Source organism: Panthera leo, chromosome D4 (assembly GCF_018350215.1).
Source record: "Panthera leo isolate Ple1 chromosome D4, P.leo_Ple1_pat1.1, whole genome shotgun sequence".
Taxonomy (NCBI): domain Eukaryota; kingdom Metazoa; phylum Chordata; class Mammalia; order Carnivora; family Felidae; genus Panthera; species Panthera leo.
In genome coordinates, this window is record NC_056691.1 from 32,684,872 (window position 1) to 32,703,853 (window position 18,982).

Consider the following 18,982-nt stretch of genomic DNA (forward strand, 5'->3'; position numbering starts at 1 on the left):
GAAAAATAAAACAACCTCCATCTCTGTCACATCAGTATTTTTACCAGGCATGGTATCCACTCTTGGCTTATAGCTAAAGGGAAAGTGTATGCTAAACTTGGCCCTCAGGAATTCAGCAAATAAGTGTCAGTGTTGTGTTCCCTGCAGAGAAGACGCTATGTTTTATAAGACGGGTGTGGTTAAGTGTCAGGGCATTGGCAAAGTGTGACTGCTGGGAAAGAATCTAGCTGGTTGAGGGAATAACGAGGCATTGCCCCAGCTTAACAGAGACAAACAGAACATCTTGGGGGTAGAGAAAGGGTGTTTGTGTGTGTGTTTCCCTTACAAAAGAAAAAAAAACTATTAAAAAGGAAAGCTGGACATCAAACTTGCAGTTTTCCCTAAATAATGAGTGTCAGTGTGGAAGCAGGTTGGCCTGAAACCATTATCCTACAGGCTGCAATGACAGTGTTACATAACTAGGACAGAGCACAGATAAGTTCCTCAGTGTGAGGACATTCCAAGTTTTCTTTCAAGTATGTTAGATGTCTCTCACTGTAGAAAAGTTACATTCAGAGGAAGCAGCTTGGAATTAGTTTTTTCTTTATACGTAGAAGTGTATTCCGGAGATAATCTTGAACAGTGATTATCAATCTGGCCAACCATCATATTGTTTGGGAGAACATTTAGCTTGGACCCTACCTTAGATTGACTGAATCAGAATTTTCTGTGGTGGTTAAGATTTACTGAATGAGAGAAATGAGTCTGATGTTGAATTTTTCAAAGCTTAATGAAAGCAACTTTATTAATAGTTTATATGACTTTTTACCAACGTATTCCTATTGCAAGACTTTAAGAATATAGTCAGTAATTTGGACAAAGATTCATGAAGACAAATATACAGTGGGAAATATTACAGTGGGAAAGTGGTTAAATTAATTGAGGAATAGCCATAGTGTTGCATGTATTCAGCCAGTAAAATGGAGTTTTTAAAGGATAATTCATAACTAAGAAGATGCTTATAATGTAGTTATAGGGGATAAATAGCAAGGCACAAAATTATATATGTACACAAATGGACAAATATTATATGATTTCCCCTATAATGAGGTGCTTAGAAATAATCAAGTTCATAGAGACAGAAAGTAGAATGGAGGTTACCTGGGGCTGGGAGGAGAGGGGAGTGGGGAGTTAGTGTTTAGTGGATGTAGAGTTTCAGTTTGGGATGATGAAACATTTCTGGAGAGGATGGTGGTGATGGTTGTACTACACTGTGAAGTCCACTGAAATGTGTACTGAAAAATGATTAAAATAGTAATTTTATGTTATGTCTATTTTACCACAGTAAAAAGAAAGACCTCTTCCCTCCAAATGGTGTGGAATGATTGAAAAAACATGGCATGGACTGCAACACTGAGCTCTTCACAAAAGGCGGCTTTGTCTGCCTCTTTAGAGAGCTCAGTTGTGCTCCATGTGAAAGAAAATAAAGTTTGTAGTTATGAAAAATAATTATGTATATATAGGAGGTCCTACTTTGTAAAAATCAGAGAAGCATAGAGATTAATCCAAATGGTAACAGCATTTAATTTTTTTAAAATCTTAATTCCAGTATAGTTAGCATACAGTTATATCCATTTCAGGTATACAATATAGAGATTAAATCCTATACATTTTTCATTTCATCATGATAAGGGTATTCTTAGTCCCCTTATTTCACCCACTCCCCACCCACCTCCCCTCTGGTAACCCATCAGTTTGTTCTCTGTAGTTAAGAGTCTGTTTTCTGGTTTGTCTTTTTATCCTTTGTTCATTTGTTTTGTTTCTTAAATTCCACATATGAATGAGATCATATGGTATTTGTCTTTCTCTGGCTTATTTTGCTTAGCATTATACTCTCTAGATCCATCCAAGTCATCTCAAATGGCAAGATTCGTTCTTTTGTATTCGTTCTTTTGTACAATATTCCATTGTATGTATATTCCATATCTTTATCCATTCATTAGTTGATGGACACTTGGGCTGGGTCCATAATTTGGCTTTTGTAGATAATGCTGCTATAAACATCAGGGTGCATGTAACCCTTTCAAATTAATGTTTACACTTTCTTTGGGTAGATACTCAGTAGTGCAATTACTAGGTCATATGGTAGTTCTATTTTTAACTTTTTGAGGAAGCGCTATACTGTTTTCCAGAGTGTTGCACTAGTTTACATTCCCACCACAGTGCATGAAGATTCCTTTTTCTCCATTTCCTTGCCAACACTTGTTTCTTGTGTTTTTGATTTTAGCCATCCTAACAGGTGGTAACAGCATTTACTTCTGGGTGATGGAAATCTGGGTTGTTTTTGTTTTTTATATCTTTTTAAAAAAAATCTGTAATTTCCCCTAATGAAATTATAGTAGATACTCAGAACAAAGAATTATTAAGAAAAATAGTATTAAAGTATTTTCTATATTTGTTATCTCTACATGAAGGGTGATATGAAATATGACTTCTATTTAACAAATAGTCCAGAATTTAATGCATCCAAATATGATGCATTCCCTTCAAAAGAGTCCACTTGAGAGCCTACCATTGATTAGGATACTTGGAGACTTACCTTTATGGCCTGGGTTGCATTCTTGTGGATATCCTTAAAGAGAGTACCTCTTCAGATTGTGGTATTTATGAAAAGTCCGGGGACAGTCACAAATGATCTAGGGCCAAGCCTTGTGATTAGGTAAGTGGTGCTGTGAATATGTTCCTTTCTTTTTTGAAAGATGGCTTTCCTCAAATTATTTGAATGAGGATTGGGTGGTCTAGGAAGCTCCCCAGTTTTATATTCCACCATTAAATGAAAGGTGTCTTTTCTAGTTTGTGAGAGGAAGGATCTGCCATCACCTAAACCAGCAGTTACTTACCATTCAGGGTTGTCAGTTGTAAGCAACAAAAAGTGACCGTAACTAATTTAAGCAATAAACGAATATAGTGGGAAGTTATTAGGAAGCCCACAGAATCTCCAGGAATGCAAAAGGACAAGGTCAGAGCATAGGTGAAAACAAAGGAGGCTGCTCAGTTGGAGCATGGACAGGACCGGGCCATGGACCTGGACACAGCCACTTCCACGTGTGTGGTCAGCCTGGCCCCCTGCTGTGCCTTTTTGGTGCGTGGGTGCTGCTGTTATGGCTGCCACTGCTGCCTTCTGAGATTGTTCTCCCCTCTGCTGCTTCCCTGCATCTCTGATCACAGATTCTACATCCTGAGCAGGTACAGCCAATTGGCCAGGCCCCTGTCCATGTCTGCTGCCAGGGAGGCTGGGTAAGGGAGTATCTGGCATTTTCCCGTGTCTATAATGGCAGGCTAGCTCTTTCTCCCACTGAGACCCTGCAAGGGAGATAGGGGTTCAGATGCCGGGCAGCCAACCAAATGATAGATAGCTAGTACAATTAGTACATGGCTATCAGTCAGTCTGTTAATCCCTGCCAGAGTCCATTAATGAGCAGGTGATTATCCCTCAAAATGCCAGCAGCTGCGGGTATCAGTTTGCTCCTGGTGACTTAAGCGTTGTCCTCAAGGGGGACTGCCAGAGGCTCCAGACTATATGGCAATTAACTACTGGGAGTTCAAGTACCCTGTCTTCATGTACTACAGCTGAACTGATAGACGGGGTTGCCTGCTCTGTGGTTTCTACATGTTAGGAGCAGAGGTGGGGTTGGGTCTGGGGGGGAGGATGGCAAAACGGGCATCATTCAAGGACAGCCACTTGCAGAGGTCCCTTCAATAGGCCCCAGTAAAAGTTCCAAGAACACAGTGATTTCAGAATTCAGGTAATCAGACTGGCGGCTCGTCTCGTCTCTGTAGTTGGTGGAGCAAGTGCAGGAGTCAGCCCCGACTATGGCAGGAGTGTGATATGACACCATGCTCTTGCCTGGGTTGGTGACCCATCCCAGTCCTTTCATCAGAGCCCTTTAATCATAGCCAGAAGCCCGCTCTTGACTGTGATTATGATTTCTGTCTTTAATTCTCACATCATCTATTTAGTGTTCTAGCCACAGGCTTACTGGCAGCTCCAGACACCAGTGTCTCTGTGGACGGGGCCCTGGCAGGCTTTAGGGGGGTTTACACGTCCCTGGAGGCAGTACAGCAAATGGTGAACAGCTATTTATGTCAGGTGAAGCCAGACTGCTTCTGAGGGTCCAGACAGCAACTGAAGAAAATGCATTAGTCAAAGTATTAATGCATATAATTTCCCAGCAAAGGTGTTTACTTGCTCCAGCAACACACTAAGAACTGCATTAGGAAAAGACCTCTTTAGCATTTTACATCCTTTACATCCTTTAATAGATCTCAAATTCTAGAATGCTTTAACAAAATCCCCTAGGTCACACAGAGCTATGGGGGTGGGAGGCTGGAATCTTAATTTTTTTTAACGTTTATTTATTTTTGAGAAAGCATAAGCAGGGGAGGGGCAGAGAGAGAGGGAGACACAGAATCTGAAACAGGCTCCAGGCTCCAAGCTGTCAGCACAAGAGTCCGACACAGGGCTTGAACCCATGGACCACAATATCATCACCTGAACCAAAATCGGATGCTCAACCGACTGATCCATCCAGGCACCCCTGGCATCTTGATTTTTAATGTGTGCCTTGATGGTTGGGACCATACTGTAAGGAGCCATACTCCCTGTGCACAGCACAGGGAAGTGTGAGCTAGCTGAAGGTCTTTAAAAGAGGGGTCAGACCATTCACTGGGGCTCTCCACAAACTAAATCCCCTCAGTTTTAGACAGGTGATTTTATTTTTCAGACTTTTGATTTTTGACAGAAACCTTTTAAACCTTTTTTTTTCTTTAAACCTGAAATCCTATTCTGAAACCCAATCTATGAATCAAATAGAAGTTCTTTTCTGGTTGAAGTGATCATGGATTTCCCTTGCAGAGACCCTGAGGTGCTCATGCCCCAGAGCTGACAGGCCTCCAGGTGTGGTCAAGAGGCCCTCTGTCCCTGGGCATTGGTGGCTCCTCTAGTGTCTCACACGGATGGTCAGTAAACAGACACTGGATTAGTGACTCTGACAGTTCTGGAGACACCTGCTTTGGAGAGACCAGGGGAACCTCAGTGTCAAACCTTCCAGCTTCTTTTCATCAGCCTGTGTGCTTCTGCTTCCATTCCTGTTTGGATGCTTTGTACTCCATGTAGTCATAGAAGGTTTCTAGCAAACTCAAAATTTTGAGACAGCTGGTGAGTTGAAACCATTTCTCTATGGAGGAAACTAGATGTTACGGAAATAAACCTTTTTATGTTTTACTATGAGCTGCCTTAAATCCTTTTTGGAAAGTAGCTGGGGTGTAAACAGTGAATAATACTTACTAAATGAAGTTATATGCAAATCAAAATAAAACCACTTCCAGCTAACTGACCTGGCAGAGGATGAGAAGGACGCCTCCTGGTGGTGGAGGAGGGAAGGAGTTCACAGCCAATTTTATGTTGTATATTGTAGTTGGATGGTTATTTTTCTTTCTTCTTCTCCTATGAATAAAGAAAAAAAGAGTCCTGAAAGCAAGAAGATTGAGAAAGATAACTGCAATGTCTTTACTAGATTCTGTCATGGTTTGGGGGGCTGACACAGAGTAAACTTAGTGGAGGCTGAGCTGTACATTGGCTCTTTGAGGTCAGGCACTGGCAATACCAAATTGGGACTTGTGAGTAAAGGGCAAATGGACAGGTAAGACAGATAACACACTGTATCTCAGACATTTTTTTCTCAAACACCTTTTTAAAAAATAATTATTTCTCACATGGTAATGTTGCATACATTTAATTTATCAAGGTATGTTTTTATGATAAATTGCTCAAGTATCTTCATGTTTTGCTTAGACCACATTTCTGTGGCCATTGCCATAGACCACATTTCTGTGGCCATTGCCATACCTCAGTGATATGGTACTTAAAATTTCAGGTCAGGATTTGTTGTGAAGATTTATTTTAAAGGTTAGAAAATCTCTGACGAAGGTCAGATCTCTAAAACTAAGGACCCTAAGTCTCCTGCTTGGCAGTTGTTTTTGGTAGGTGAGTAAATGGGGAGTGCATGTTCTGTATTCCACAAGGCCTTGAATTCCCTCCATTTGGATTAAATAAGGGCCCAATAAATAGAATTTATCCTGCCTGAGGAAAAGCAAAAGAGACAACGGAGTCAGGATTTGGAGACTGAAAAGATCTTCTTCATTACTAGTAAAGCAGATGTTGTAGTGTGTGGTTTTATATCTGTGGGCAAACAAAGTTCCTAATACTGCATCTGAGGATCAGACAGGCCTCCTAGTGACAGGGTTTCAGGACACCACCAGCTCCTCTCTGTGGAAGGAACAGAGCAGGACTTGTGTTCTCTGGCCACAGGGTGGTTCCAAAGAGAAAGAGAACGTGAGGGGGTAAAGCCACAATTACCAAGCTTTACTGGTTCACAGCCCCTGGGTATCTCAGCACAAATTTTATATATATATATATATATATATATATATATATATATATATATATATACACACACACTATATATATATATATATATATATATATATATATATATATAGTATATAAATATAATTTATTATCAGGTTAGCCAACATACAGTGTATACAGTGTGCACTCTTGGTTTTGGGGATAGATTCCCATGATTCATCGCTTAGATACAATACCCAGTGCTCATCCCAACAAGAGCCCTCCTCAATGCCCATCACCCATTTCCCCTTCCCCTGCTCCCCCCATCAACCTTTAGTTTATTCTTTGTATTTAAGAGTCTCTTATGACTTGCCTCCCTCTCTGTTTGAAACTATTTCCCCCCTTCCCTTCCCCCATTGTCTTCTGTTAAGTTTCTCGAGTTCCACATATGAGTGAAAACATATGATATTTTTTTCTGACTTATTTCACTTAGCATAATACCCCCCAATTCCATCCACACTGTTGCAAATGTCAAGATTTCATTCTTTCTCATTGCCAAGTAGTATTTCAGCACAATTTTTTTTACAGTGTCCACAGTTCCATGTATTAAGTGAGTTAGGTCTAAACAACTTAAGAGTAGTAGTGGTAAGCTGGATGTCTGACGAGTGTCACTGGGTTTCCCCTGAAAATATCCCACAGAGCCCCTGTGAGTTTGCTGTGGTGCCCCAGGGCTCTATGGTGCATAGTTTGGAAAATGCCATATCCTTGAGAACTCAACAACAAAGTTCAGTCACTGCTTATTCTCTTGGAAGAGTGGATGAATGAGAGAGTGGAAAAGAAACCAGGAACATTTACCCCAATGGAGCTTCCTCCACATGGAAGAAAACTTGAAGAGAGGGAAGAAATATACTCTTGTGCCCCCTCCCCCATTCCCCACTCTGCTAGGTTTCAGCTCAGTTACCCCTGAGCTGATATCACTTCCCAGGCTAGCAGAGTGGATAGTGTCTATTTAGAAGCTGCACTTTCCAGTGTTCTTAGTACCAGGTTCATCTTTGGAAGGGAAATGGAAAGTAAGAGGATAACCCCAGGGACATAGCTAGAAAACATTTCTATAGCCTTCCCTTTCAATTCTGCATGCCCTAAGGCCAAATATTATGAAGGCCAAGGAGAAACTTATTTTTGTTTAACTAAGTTAGATGCAGACTGTCAATTCTATAGAGCTTCTGAGCACACAAGTTTCTCTTTGCCCGTAGCTTTAAATGGAAGTGAATCTGCAGTGAGGAAAATGAACAGCTGAGCCTCTCATGTGTATTCTGAATCCAACAATAAAATGTCCACTTCTTTATAATGCAAAATTTCTATTAGTAATGGAAAGGAATAGAGGGTGGATTTCTAGTCCTAAACAACTAAGTATTTCCCGTGTGCGCCTCTCATTTAAACCATAGAACCATGCCCAGTCTGCATTTATAGCTTGATTGATCAAGTGTGCATTTCAATCAGTCATATTGGCCTCATCAGTAAAATACTGGTATTAGCAAAACACAAATTGCTAAATGTGCAAAAACTTTACCAAAGAGGTCAAGTATTTAATTCATTTGTATTAAAATTTCACTCTGTCATACCCAATACATACAAATTTAAGAGTTTGCAAACTATGTCTGTGAAAACATTTTATTTGACCTGTTACCTCCCTTCCCTGCCAAAAAGCAAGCACCTTCCAGGATGGACTACTGGGTTTTTCTCTGAACCCCTGCCTTAGGAGGAAGCACTGTTGAGTCCAAGACATGAGTGAGAAGAAGATGGGTTTTGGATGGCCACCATGGATGCCTGTAGAAGAAAGAGGGCTGGTCACTTAATGGACAGCCAACAGAAGCATGACTTTCTGGGGAGGTCCAAGGGTCTTCCGAAGAGGCCTGCTAAACAGCACACAACCCTCCCAGCCTCACCTGCCATGCTGCAGATGCTTCTTGCTTTCCTTTCCCTTGTTGCTTTGTCACAGCCTGACAGCTTGGACCTCACTGTGCTCCTCCCTGGCCCCACTTCCACCTCCTTGGAGGCTCAGTTTCCTTGCCAGTAAAATGGGGATAATTAATAATCTCTGCTTACTTTGTGGACTGATTATGAGGATCGAATGAGTTGTGTGTTAGAGCATTTAGTTGACTGCAAAAATGCTATATAAATGTCAGGTGTTGTAAATCATGAGCTGGTCTATTCTTCAGCTAAAGGACTTTCCATGCATAGTTTAGTTACCCTCTGAACAGTTCTTTGTCAAGTAGCAAATGTAAATGCTGCTGTTTTTTTCCTGCTTGGCTTATGGTGGCTCCTTTGCAACTTTATGATGTAGGCTGAATCTTTAAGTACTCCTTTGGCTCATATCTCTTCCCCTGAACACCCATGCAAGATCATAATCCATAAAACAGAGGCAATAACTCCTTTTAATTGCCAGGAGTTCATCATTTGCTAAGTTCTAAATGCAGTCACTTAGACACTTGCCTTGAAAAGCCTGTCTGTGTTTCTTCCACAGAGCCGAGACTGTGTGAAACTGGGCCCTCCTGCTGAGGGAGAAGTTGTCCAAGTCAAGTGGCCTGATGGCAAACTCTATGGAGCAAAATATCTGGGATCAAATGTTGCCCACATGTACCAGGTGAGTGCTGTCCTGTGTGAGATGTTCACTGAGAGGAAGCCAGAGGGCACATGTATATCCAGTATGCTGCTGATGAATAGGCCACATGAATTTGGAGCACCTCTTCTTTTTTAAAGGAGGCAAAGATTCAATGTCTGATGGCACAGATATTGGAGTTTTATTACCAAATTCAACACTGGGAAACTCTATTAGCATTTGATGAGTGGTTTAATTGTAAAGAATATAGGTAGGCCCCAAAGATAAGCGACTGGATGGTAGGCTGCTTTCTTGTGTTTACATCATATGGGGAGAGACTAATTGGCTGATTTATCTCACTGTATGCCAAGACAGTGATGGCTGTTCATCAGCTAGCAGCCCCTGAGTTGGTGGCTTTTGCCTGAGAGACTTACCTCCATTGGGTGTCTCAGCAAACCTAAATCAACTGTGTGTTGACACAGTTGTGGCCGTTTGTCCACTTAAACTTAATGGAGTGCTTATTTAATGAAAAGTAGAGCTATTGGTTGGATATTCTGTTAACTAGGGAACTCTGCATATTATTAAAGAGTGCAATTGCAATTAAACTGAAAATATTTTATCTCTGTCAGAAATGAGAATGAGTTAAACTCTAACAAAACAACATGGATGGCAGATGTGCGTTTGTATTCCTTCAGACTTTTTTTTTAAGTTTATTTACTTATTTTGAGAGAGACAAAGAGAGAGAGAATGATCACAGGAGGGGCAGCGAGAGAGAGGGAAGTAGAGGATCCAAAGTAGGCTGTGCATTGACAGCAGAGAGCCCAATGCTGGGCTCAAACTCACGAACCGTGAGATCTTGACCTGAGCCAAAGTCAGATGCTTAACTGAGCCACCCAGGTGGCTCTCCTTCAGACTTTAAAAAGGAACACATTTATTAGAATCCATACATTGTAGTACTTTCAGTAACACGATGGCAGAAATCAACATTCTCAAGCTAAGCAGTAGAGCAAAAACAGGAAGATTGAAGTTAAAAGAAGAAAAGAGTAAGAAGGTTCAGGCCTATTAAATTAAAAACAGCTGGAGAATGATAAGACTGCCAGTTTCAGCTTAGAATTGTTCAAAGACTGATAAGGGGCAGGGGTTTAAGTGGCAGAGTACATTATAAGACACTGAATCAGGAACTAGAGCACAATGTAATTAAAGGGGTTCAAAGAAGTTTAGGAAACCAACATTTTTTTAAGGCCTAGAAAAACCCAAGGTGAGCAGGTAGGAGAGCACATTTATGTGTATGTTGTATGTGTGTGTACTGGTGCACATGTGTGTACATGTCTGTGTCAAGGCTGTTTTCCCCTTTGTATTGGTCCATAGTGTTGAGTTGCAGATTCAGGTCATTTGTGGTAGGGTAGGTGCTGGAGTTTCTTTGCATCAGAACATCCAGAATTAGGCAAAAAACATAAGACAGACTGATAATAGTGGAGACTCCTAGAAAAGAAGCATTACTACATGATTCAAAAGAAAATAATGACATTTAATTAAACAATAAATGTAAAAGTGAAGCATCTTACATGTAGCAAAGCTCTTAGCTACATGAAAAGTATCACAGTGAGGACCCGATGAAATTCAGGCTAATTAGTAATCAGTATGTTAACTTCAGTGGAATTTATGATGGCCTATCAACATAGAATATAAGCATATTTATAGACTCCATGAAAAAGTTAAGACTAATATTAAAATTATCTCTCAAGTACAAGGAATTTAAAATTCCTCATTAAACCAAGTGCCCTTTTGAGATCATTTTGTGTTTTGTGTCTAACTGTTTAGTCTCATCATTGAATAAGCAAAGACGTTCACAAAAAAAGATACAACTAAAATACCTATTGCACAGAGCTAAATATGCTAATTGTGTGCACTTTTTTTGACCCTCACAGTAGCCCTGCAAGATAAATGTTTTTGACTCCTATTTTACAAATGAGGGTAAAAAGGTTACATGAATTTAATAATTTGTTGAAGATCACACAGCTGGTAAAGGGAAGGACCAGAGTTTACTTTAAGCTGTGTCCCAACTAGGGTGAACAACCATCCTAGCTTGTGAGGGACTGTCCCTAATTTTAGCACTAGAAGTCCTGCATCCCGGGAGACCCCTGGGTCCTGGGATGATTGGTCATCACACCATACTCCCTTTTAGTTTTATAATTGCCTTTTTCGCTTTTCAGAATTTTCAAATGATCTAAAACAGAAGAAAGGTAGGCACAAGTACTTGTAGCTGTGCTATCAAAATGTATAAATGAGATGACACCTTGGCCTAATTAAATATTAAAGAAACCACTCTGCTAAAATAAGGCCAGGAAGAAAAGCCTTCCCATCTCAGCCTTCTGGGAAGTAACAGGGAGAGCTCTCCTGTGACCGAGACCTAATTCCAACCGATTGTTTCAGCTTAGTCAAATGTGTGTAGTACATGGATAAAAAGAAAATTATATATATTATCCTAATTTTAGTATTTTTTGAAGTCCAGCAGATTTTTTTTTTATTATTAACCTAGTGCAGCTGCAAAGTTTCACTTACCTTTTAACCAGAAATACAAGCCTATTTTTATTGCTTACACCTAAAGAATTCAGACAGACAACTTAGGAAATTCAAAAATGTCGTAAGTGGTTCAAGGTTAGAACATATTAGATATTGTGCCCTGAGGGCACCTGGGTGGCTCCGTCGGTTAAGTGTCTGACTTTGGCTCAGGTCATGATCTCACGATTCATGAGTTTGAGCTCTACATTGGGCTCTTTGCTGTCAACACTCAGAGCCTGCTTCAGATCCTCTGTCCCCTTCTGTCTCTGCCCCTGCCCCACTTGCGCTCTCTGAAAGTAAATAAATATTAAAGAAAAGAGAGAGAGAGAGAGAGAAATGGAATAAAGGAAGGGTGCCTGGGTGGCTCAATCAGTTAAGTGTCTGCCTTGGCTCAGGTCATAATCTCGGGGCTTGTTGAGTTCAAGCCCTGCATCAGGAATTCTGTCTCTTCTCTCTCTCCTCTCTCGGCACCTACCCTGCTTGTGCTCACTCTCTCAAAATAAATAAGTAAACTTAAAAAAAAAAAGATATTGTGCTCTGATTGCTTCCCTTTTGTTGTTTGCTCCTGATAGAGCTCATGTGTGGTTTAAGACTAAACCAAGACCAATTACTTTGAATAGGGAATTTGATGAATTTCCCCCAGATGCCCTTGGTTTCTTTTAACCAGTGTCACTTACTTTTCTCTGACAAAATCTTCTAAAATGTTGAAAATACTGGTTATGCGGTTATTTGCTGCCATTTGATTTACTTGAATAAAAAGTTTTAAATTTCATTTTAGATGAAAGTTTTCACCCATTATTGTAGTTTTACATGTTATGAGGTTGAGAACCTGGGATTTTTTTGGCCAAATGGTTGAATTTTATAGAAGTGAGTTTTGAACGTTCTCTAATAACTTGAGAAATTACTTTATCCTGGAGGATTATTATACAAGAGTAAATATATCATCATTTGTCCCTCTTAGGGTGTCAGAGCCTCTTAAAGAAAAAAATGGTACTGACAGGCCCAGCTCTTAATGCCAAATTGGCCATAATTTCATATTCAAAGAAATCATTGAGAAGCAGCTGTGTTTCTTTGTTTTTGCTTTGGGGGTAGGGGGAAGGGATAAAGTTTTCATATCACATATTCCAAGACACTCATTTTCAAGAATTTTGGCCTGTTTGAAAGCATATGTTGTTAGTTTAATAAAGGGAAAGAGCTTTTCTTTGTTCTTTAGCTGTTGGCTGGTCCTCTTGTTTGTTCTGCTTGATCCTTTTTCCCTTTTTTTAGTTACTTAGAACCTTGAAAAAAAATGGTGAATGCTTCTTTGTGTATGTATGTGTATATGTGATATTGTGTGTATATGTTTTGTTGTATGCATGATACCTTATTTCTCATTAGGTTGAATTTGAAGATGGATCCCAGATAGCAATGAAGAGAGAGGACATCTACACTTTAGATGAAGAGTTACCCAAGAGAGTGAAAGCTCGTTTCGTAAGTGCTGGCAAATACCCCTTGGGGATCCGCCATGTGAATCTCTCATCCTCTCCCTCTGTTTCCCAAGCCCAGCAGGAAGCATACTTAAGCATTTGGATTGATTTCCAGAAAGCCAATGCAACTTTTCCCTTACTTATGCAAGCCTCAAATTTGGCCCCAAATGGGAAACCAGTGTAGGTTTCTTGTTTTTCTTTCTAATGAAGTCAAATGATGTTAACATTTATTGGCATCCCAAAATAGTTGTTGAATATGTACTTATAATCATGTCATCAGAAGCAACATTAAAGGAAGTTTTCAATAGTTGTTTAAAAGGGACACAGTATAAGTGAGCATCTGGTTTCCTATAGCCGTATCATATACATTAACTTCTCTCCAAAAACTCATTAATATGTCAGTTCATAATTAAACCAAGCTCTCACTTTTATAACTAAAGGAATTTTAAAAAGCTCCAAAAGTAGTTGTGGGAATACTAAAGCAGTTTCTAAAAATAAAAAAAAAGAAAGAAAATGTTTTTAGTTTCAAGCTTTACACATTCCATTAAAAGACAAATAAACATGGACAAATAATCAAAACTGAAGTTGTTAAAAAATATAATTCACAATAACTTAGATTTCATTATTGTATCATAAAATATTTAGTGGACCCTGAAATGAAGTCAGTTTTACTCATTTAGAATTGCATCTACTATATCTGAAAAATGATAAATCCTGAACAGGGAAATTTGAAAGAATGGGATTTTTTTGACTAAAATGAATTTTGTTTCTAGAATAAATGACACCCTCAGTTTTCAGCACATGCTTATGATATACTTTTCTGCAGTGATAGTTACCTTAATCTGGAAAATCCTTGGATTCCTTAAGTCTTCAGTTGTATATTTAGTTCCTTTTCCTGTCAGGTGGGATTCTGGGAACAGGGTAACTGCACCACGTGTCAACTGTCTTTCTGAGCTGCATCCTTGAGAGGAAGGTCCTTCACAGCGAAATCGTCAAGAGAAGAGTGACAGTACAGCAGTGGTACCTGCCCAATGAGAAATGTGGCACATAGGGGACCCAAACACCTAAAAGTAGATTAACTGCCAGATAAACTGCAGGGAAAGAGAAAATCAAATATTCCTGTTGTAAAGACATTGGCTAAATCCTAACAAAGATCTAAAAAAGTCTGGATAGCTTGTCCAGCCCTACATCTTTAAATCTCTTAAGAACAACTTTTCCTCTTCAGGATGCTAAAGATGGCTACCTTTCATGTTGTGCTCCTGTCTTTCATCGATTCTCCCTCATCTCCCTGCCCTTCCTTGCCCCCCACTCCTTTATTTATTCATTTATTTATTTACTCACTCACTCACTCACTCACTCATTCACCTAGAGATTAAAAGATGGGGAATGGAGTAGGCAGTCCTCTGTAAGTCACTCAGGTCTTTGGTTTTCTAATGTGTGTATGATTAAGCACCAGCTAGGTCTTGTGGATTTAAAATACTATTTCTTAATCACACTAAAAGAATGCTTTTTTTGCTTTTTGTTCAGATCATAATCTCTTTGTTCCATAATAGATTTGGCTCCAATACCAGGTTGCCTTCCTACATAGCTTTATTCGAACCCAGCTCCTGAATTTCCTAAGATCCATTTCTCTGAACAGTCATACCAACATCCAACTTTTTTTTTATTCTCAGAGAATTTTTTAATTAAAAATAGAAGTCAGTGAAAAGTATATAAATCACGTATATTATCTGAATGTAAACTGTTATATCAAACAGTTGAGCCTAGTAGAAAATATCTTTAGGAGCAAAAGCTCACAGTCATTAAATCCAGTTTGCTACCTCTGTTTTTATTGAATCAAAGACTCCTCTGCTCCTGTTATAGCAAACCAGCTTTTCCTTCAGGTTAGTATATCACCCTCAGGCCCTTGGTTGGTCTATGACTGCTATTTTTTTTTTCCAGTTGGTGAAACAAATCTAATTGGAAAAGTCATTGATGGAAGATATTTTATGATTAGAGAAATCTCTTTTGTTTTTCTAAGGAGGGGGTGGGCTAGCAGCCTCACTGCTGAACAGGAGGCCTCATATTTTAATGACTTCTGCTCACCCAGACACACGCTGACTTGGGAAGAAATTTTTCAAAAGAGTCAGCAGTCCACCTCAGTGATTTTGCGGGGGTTCTTTCCCACTAACTTCAGAAACGGCCCCATTGCCTTTTATTGTCTCACAGAATAACCATGGCAACAGTGCATAATTAAGTAGAGCTGCTGGTAAATCGGTTTTATTATTGTATTTGAAAGGCTGACTTTTGCTGTTCTCGCACAATGGCAACACTTTCATAGATGTTTTATTTTCTCTTTTGATAACTTTAGCACTTACAAAAGGGAAAGATTACTCAGAGGAAGTACTTTGCCAAGAATGAATGAAACAAAAATGTTTTCTCCTAATGGCAGAGGGTGCCCAACCAACCCATAATCTTTTAGTTATTTTCTTCCCAAGTGAAACAAGGGAGTGTCTGGGGGACCCGTGCAGGTAGCCTGTTACCCTGAATAACCATCTCATGAACTGTCAGGGAACATGCCTGCTGTGCACGTAGCTCCATTTTTTAGTTTTCGAGCTTCTTTGTAACTGTTCCATTGTTTATCTCTTCTTCATGATTGACCATGTGTTTCAAGCCCTCAAAGCTGGACTCTGCCTCTGTCACCAACCAGGGGAGGTGGCCTCAGTGATAGTGAGATCCACTGTGCATTGGTATTGTCAGGAGTGATCTACCTCAGTGAAAACCAGTTGGAAATGCATTTTAGAAGGCAAAGCAGTAGGGAATTAGGAAGCAAAAATAGTCTCCTAATGTGGCCTTTACCTGAGCATAACAGAAAAAGCCCACATTCCTTCACCTAGCTAACAATTAAGCAGTGACTGAGTGCTGGGCATGTTGCTTGGTGTGGAGAACACATAAAATTCTGAACTCAGTGCCTAATAGCCTCACCCTCAAGGGGTTCAAGGAATCCCCAGTGGGGAGAAACTTACCTGCCCCTCATCTCTGCCACTGACCTCATTCTGTGGCATTGACTTATAAAGTCTGACAGGAACCAGAAGAGGAGCCCTTGAGTCTGCCTGTGGCAGAGAAAATAGAAAGAAAGCTTCCATGCAAAGGAAAAAGTACGTCTAATGACAGAAAAGCATGAGCCAGTGAGACATGGTCAGGAACTGCACATAATTCTATTTGACCAGAACGTGACATAGGATTATGCCAGGTTTTGTAGGTCCAGCCTAGGGATCTCAGGTGCCATCTTAAAGGCAGCAAGGCTGTTGAAAGATGATAAGCAGGGATGTCATGGGATCAGACAGTTTGTAAACCACTTTCTTCCAGTGGTTCTATAGAACAAAGTCGGGGGGTACAGCATTTGCAGTGGTTTAGCAGAGGAAATGTGAAGGCCTGCACCAGGGAGTCAGCCAGAATAAAGAAAGGAGGGAGGGCTACAAGAAATATGTAGAAGGGATCCTGGACTTGGTGGGGGCGGGGGACATTACCAATGACTACAGTGCAGCTAGATGGATAGGATAGGTAGGCCATGTGTGCAGTATGGGAAGGACGGTAATGGGGAGGGAAGACTGAGTTCAATGTAGGGCAGCTTGATGTGAAGTGCCTCTGGGGTCAACACTCTGAGACGCCTCCTGGGCAGTTGGACATGCAGGCCTGTGCACAGGAGGGGGTCTGAACTGGAGTGAGAGGGGTGAGCGTCCTTGGAGAAGAAGCAGGAATTAAAGCCATGAGTATGGGTGTGAGGGGTCAGCGAGCATATGTGGAGAGGAGAAGTGCAAAATGCCAGGAGCCTCAGAGTTGAACAGATAGTTAAGAAAGAAGAACCCCTGAGACATCAATAGTCAGAGCCAGAGGAAGAAGAGAGGCAGGAGGAAGGCCTTATCAATGTCAGATAAGTGAGCTGCCAGCAATACTTAAGTAACAGAAATAGTCAAATAAATTTAGGATGGAAAAGTGTCATAGAAAGTGGACTGGAGCAAGGACAGTTTCAGGGAAGGTGTGCAGGCAGAGGCCCAGAGGTAAATCGGAATTGGGGCGAATTAGAGATGACTGTTGACAAATTTGTCAAAAACTTGGTTGGGCATGAGCCAGAGGGGAGGTGGAGAGTGAGGGAGATTTAAATGAGAAGACTTCAATGCTGCTTCTGCTGGGGCAAGGTCCCTGGGGGTGAGGCTACATGGAGGCAGGAGCCTGGCTGAAGCAGGTGGGGAGGCTCCAAAATCCTGGACATGTGGCCTGGCCTCTGCACCCCATCCCGAGTTGGCTGGATCAGATCTTTGTCCATTCTTGTCATGGTCAAATGCTGTGCCTTCTGCACTGTGATGCTGGCTCTTTCTAGTCCACAGCCTCTGATATGCGATTTGAAGACACATTTTACGGAGCAGACATAATCCAAGGGGAGAAAAAAAGACAGAGAGTGCTGAGCTCCAGGTTTAAGAACGAATATGTGGATGACCCTGTGTACCGCACATTTTTGAAGAGCTCTTTCCAGAAGAAGTGTCAGAAGAGACAGTAATCTGCATATACTGCTGTAGGCAACCAAGCAAGTTGGGCCGGAAGAAGAAAGATGAAGGGACAGCCTTGGGGCCAGCGATGTGTTTCACTGGGGTAGGTGGCGGGGGTGTTTCTGACAGTGGAAAATTAGGCTTGCCAGAGTTTGTCGCCCAAACCACAGAGTACAAGTGTTACTAATTGGACACAACAATCTGAAGTCATCCCCTAGTCCTGCTTTCACTTGTGAGCAATTGTCTTCGATGATCCCAAAGAACTTTTCTAAGTAAAAGGAAATAATAATGAATCACCCACCAAAAAAAGCCACTGCCTGAGGAGGCGGGTCCCACATGCGACCTAATTAGGCCTTTAGTCAGGAAATACATGGAGACTTTTCTCCGTAAGCCCAGCGGGTGGGAGCCTCCATACCCAGGTAGGAGGGTGATCATTTATATATTTTCCACAGTCAGGGAAGGACTCTCACTTATTTAAATGGCAGTTTTTATAAAACATTTTTAAAATACAAATGGCCTGTATGGTAATGAGATTTACCCATGTGCTATCTGTAATTTCCCTTGTACAGAACTTTTACAATTTTTTATATCCCTATTACTTTTGATTGTGTCTGATGAGAACTGAGTTGTTGGCCTTTGTGAAATTTTTGGCTCTTGAGAAAGAATTCTTATGAACTGTATGGGAATTTTATATATTTAAAGAGGGAGATCTGGGGCGGTTATTTTTAAACACTTTTTTTTCATAATATTCTGAGTAGATATTTATAAAATATATTTCTTTCATTATGTGTTTGTAAAATTAGAGTTTAAATAAATATGCTTTGATGCATAGTTTTCAACTAATATGATTTTTCCTTTTTAAAACAGCTTGAAAATGTACTAGTGTTTAAAAATAAAGATTTCCATTTTCTCCAATTCTGTCTTCTGACTTGCTTATTTGTTTAGGTTTATTTTTTTTTAATATTTTTATTTTTGAGAGAGAGAGGAGAGAGAGCAAGAACATGTGAACACGAGCTACGGAGGGGCAGGGAGAGAGGGAGACACAGAATCCGAAGCAGGCTTCGGATTAGACACAGGGCTCTAATGTACGAGCTGTGAGATCATGACCTGAGCCAAAGTCAGATGCTTAGCTGACTGAGCTACCCAAGTGCCCCTGTTTAGGTTTAAATCAACAGAAAAACAGGTTTTCTTTAGGAGTTGGCTATGAAGACATATCAAAGTTTGTCAGGCCCTTCTTTGATCACAGACTTTTTACATAACTGGACACGTTGCCACAGATGTTTCAGGCAATGTCACTGGGCATAAAGGCTCTTCAGCCTGCCCATGGTGCCCATTAAAGTGTTTCCCTCAGCTCCTTCTAGGCCTTGAAGAACTCTGATCACCTAGAATCTGGAGTTCCTTTCATCCCAGGTTTCTTGGTCCCCAGTTCCCTTTAGAAAAG

At 40.5% G+C, this 18,982-nt stretch overlaps 1 protein-coding gene across 3 annotated transcripts in view; it reads left to right on the forward strand.

Moving 5' to 3' along the window:
- The window catches only part of KDM4C (lysine demethylase 4C), a 432,720-nt gene extending 414,342 nt beyond the window's left edge, over nucleotides 1-18,378 (forward strand). Inside the window, exons 23-25 of one of the 3 annotated variants that reach the window (XM_042914120.1) lie at nucleotides 8,913-9,032; nucleotides 12,927-13,019; nucleotides 17,376-18,378. In XM_042914120.1, coding sequence (XP_042770054.1) covers nucleotides 8,913-9,032; nucleotides 12,927-13,019; nucleotides 17,376-17,552 — 390 coding nt within the window. In that variant the 3' untranslated portion in view covers nucleotides 17,553-18,378. The remainder of the gene's footprint in view (nucleotides 1-8,912; nucleotides 9,033-12,926; nucleotides 13,020-17,375) is intronic. The other 2 variants (XM_042914121.1, XM_042914122.1) reach the window with 2 other exon arrangements.
- Nucleotides 18,379-18,982: the final 604 nt, after the last annotated feature.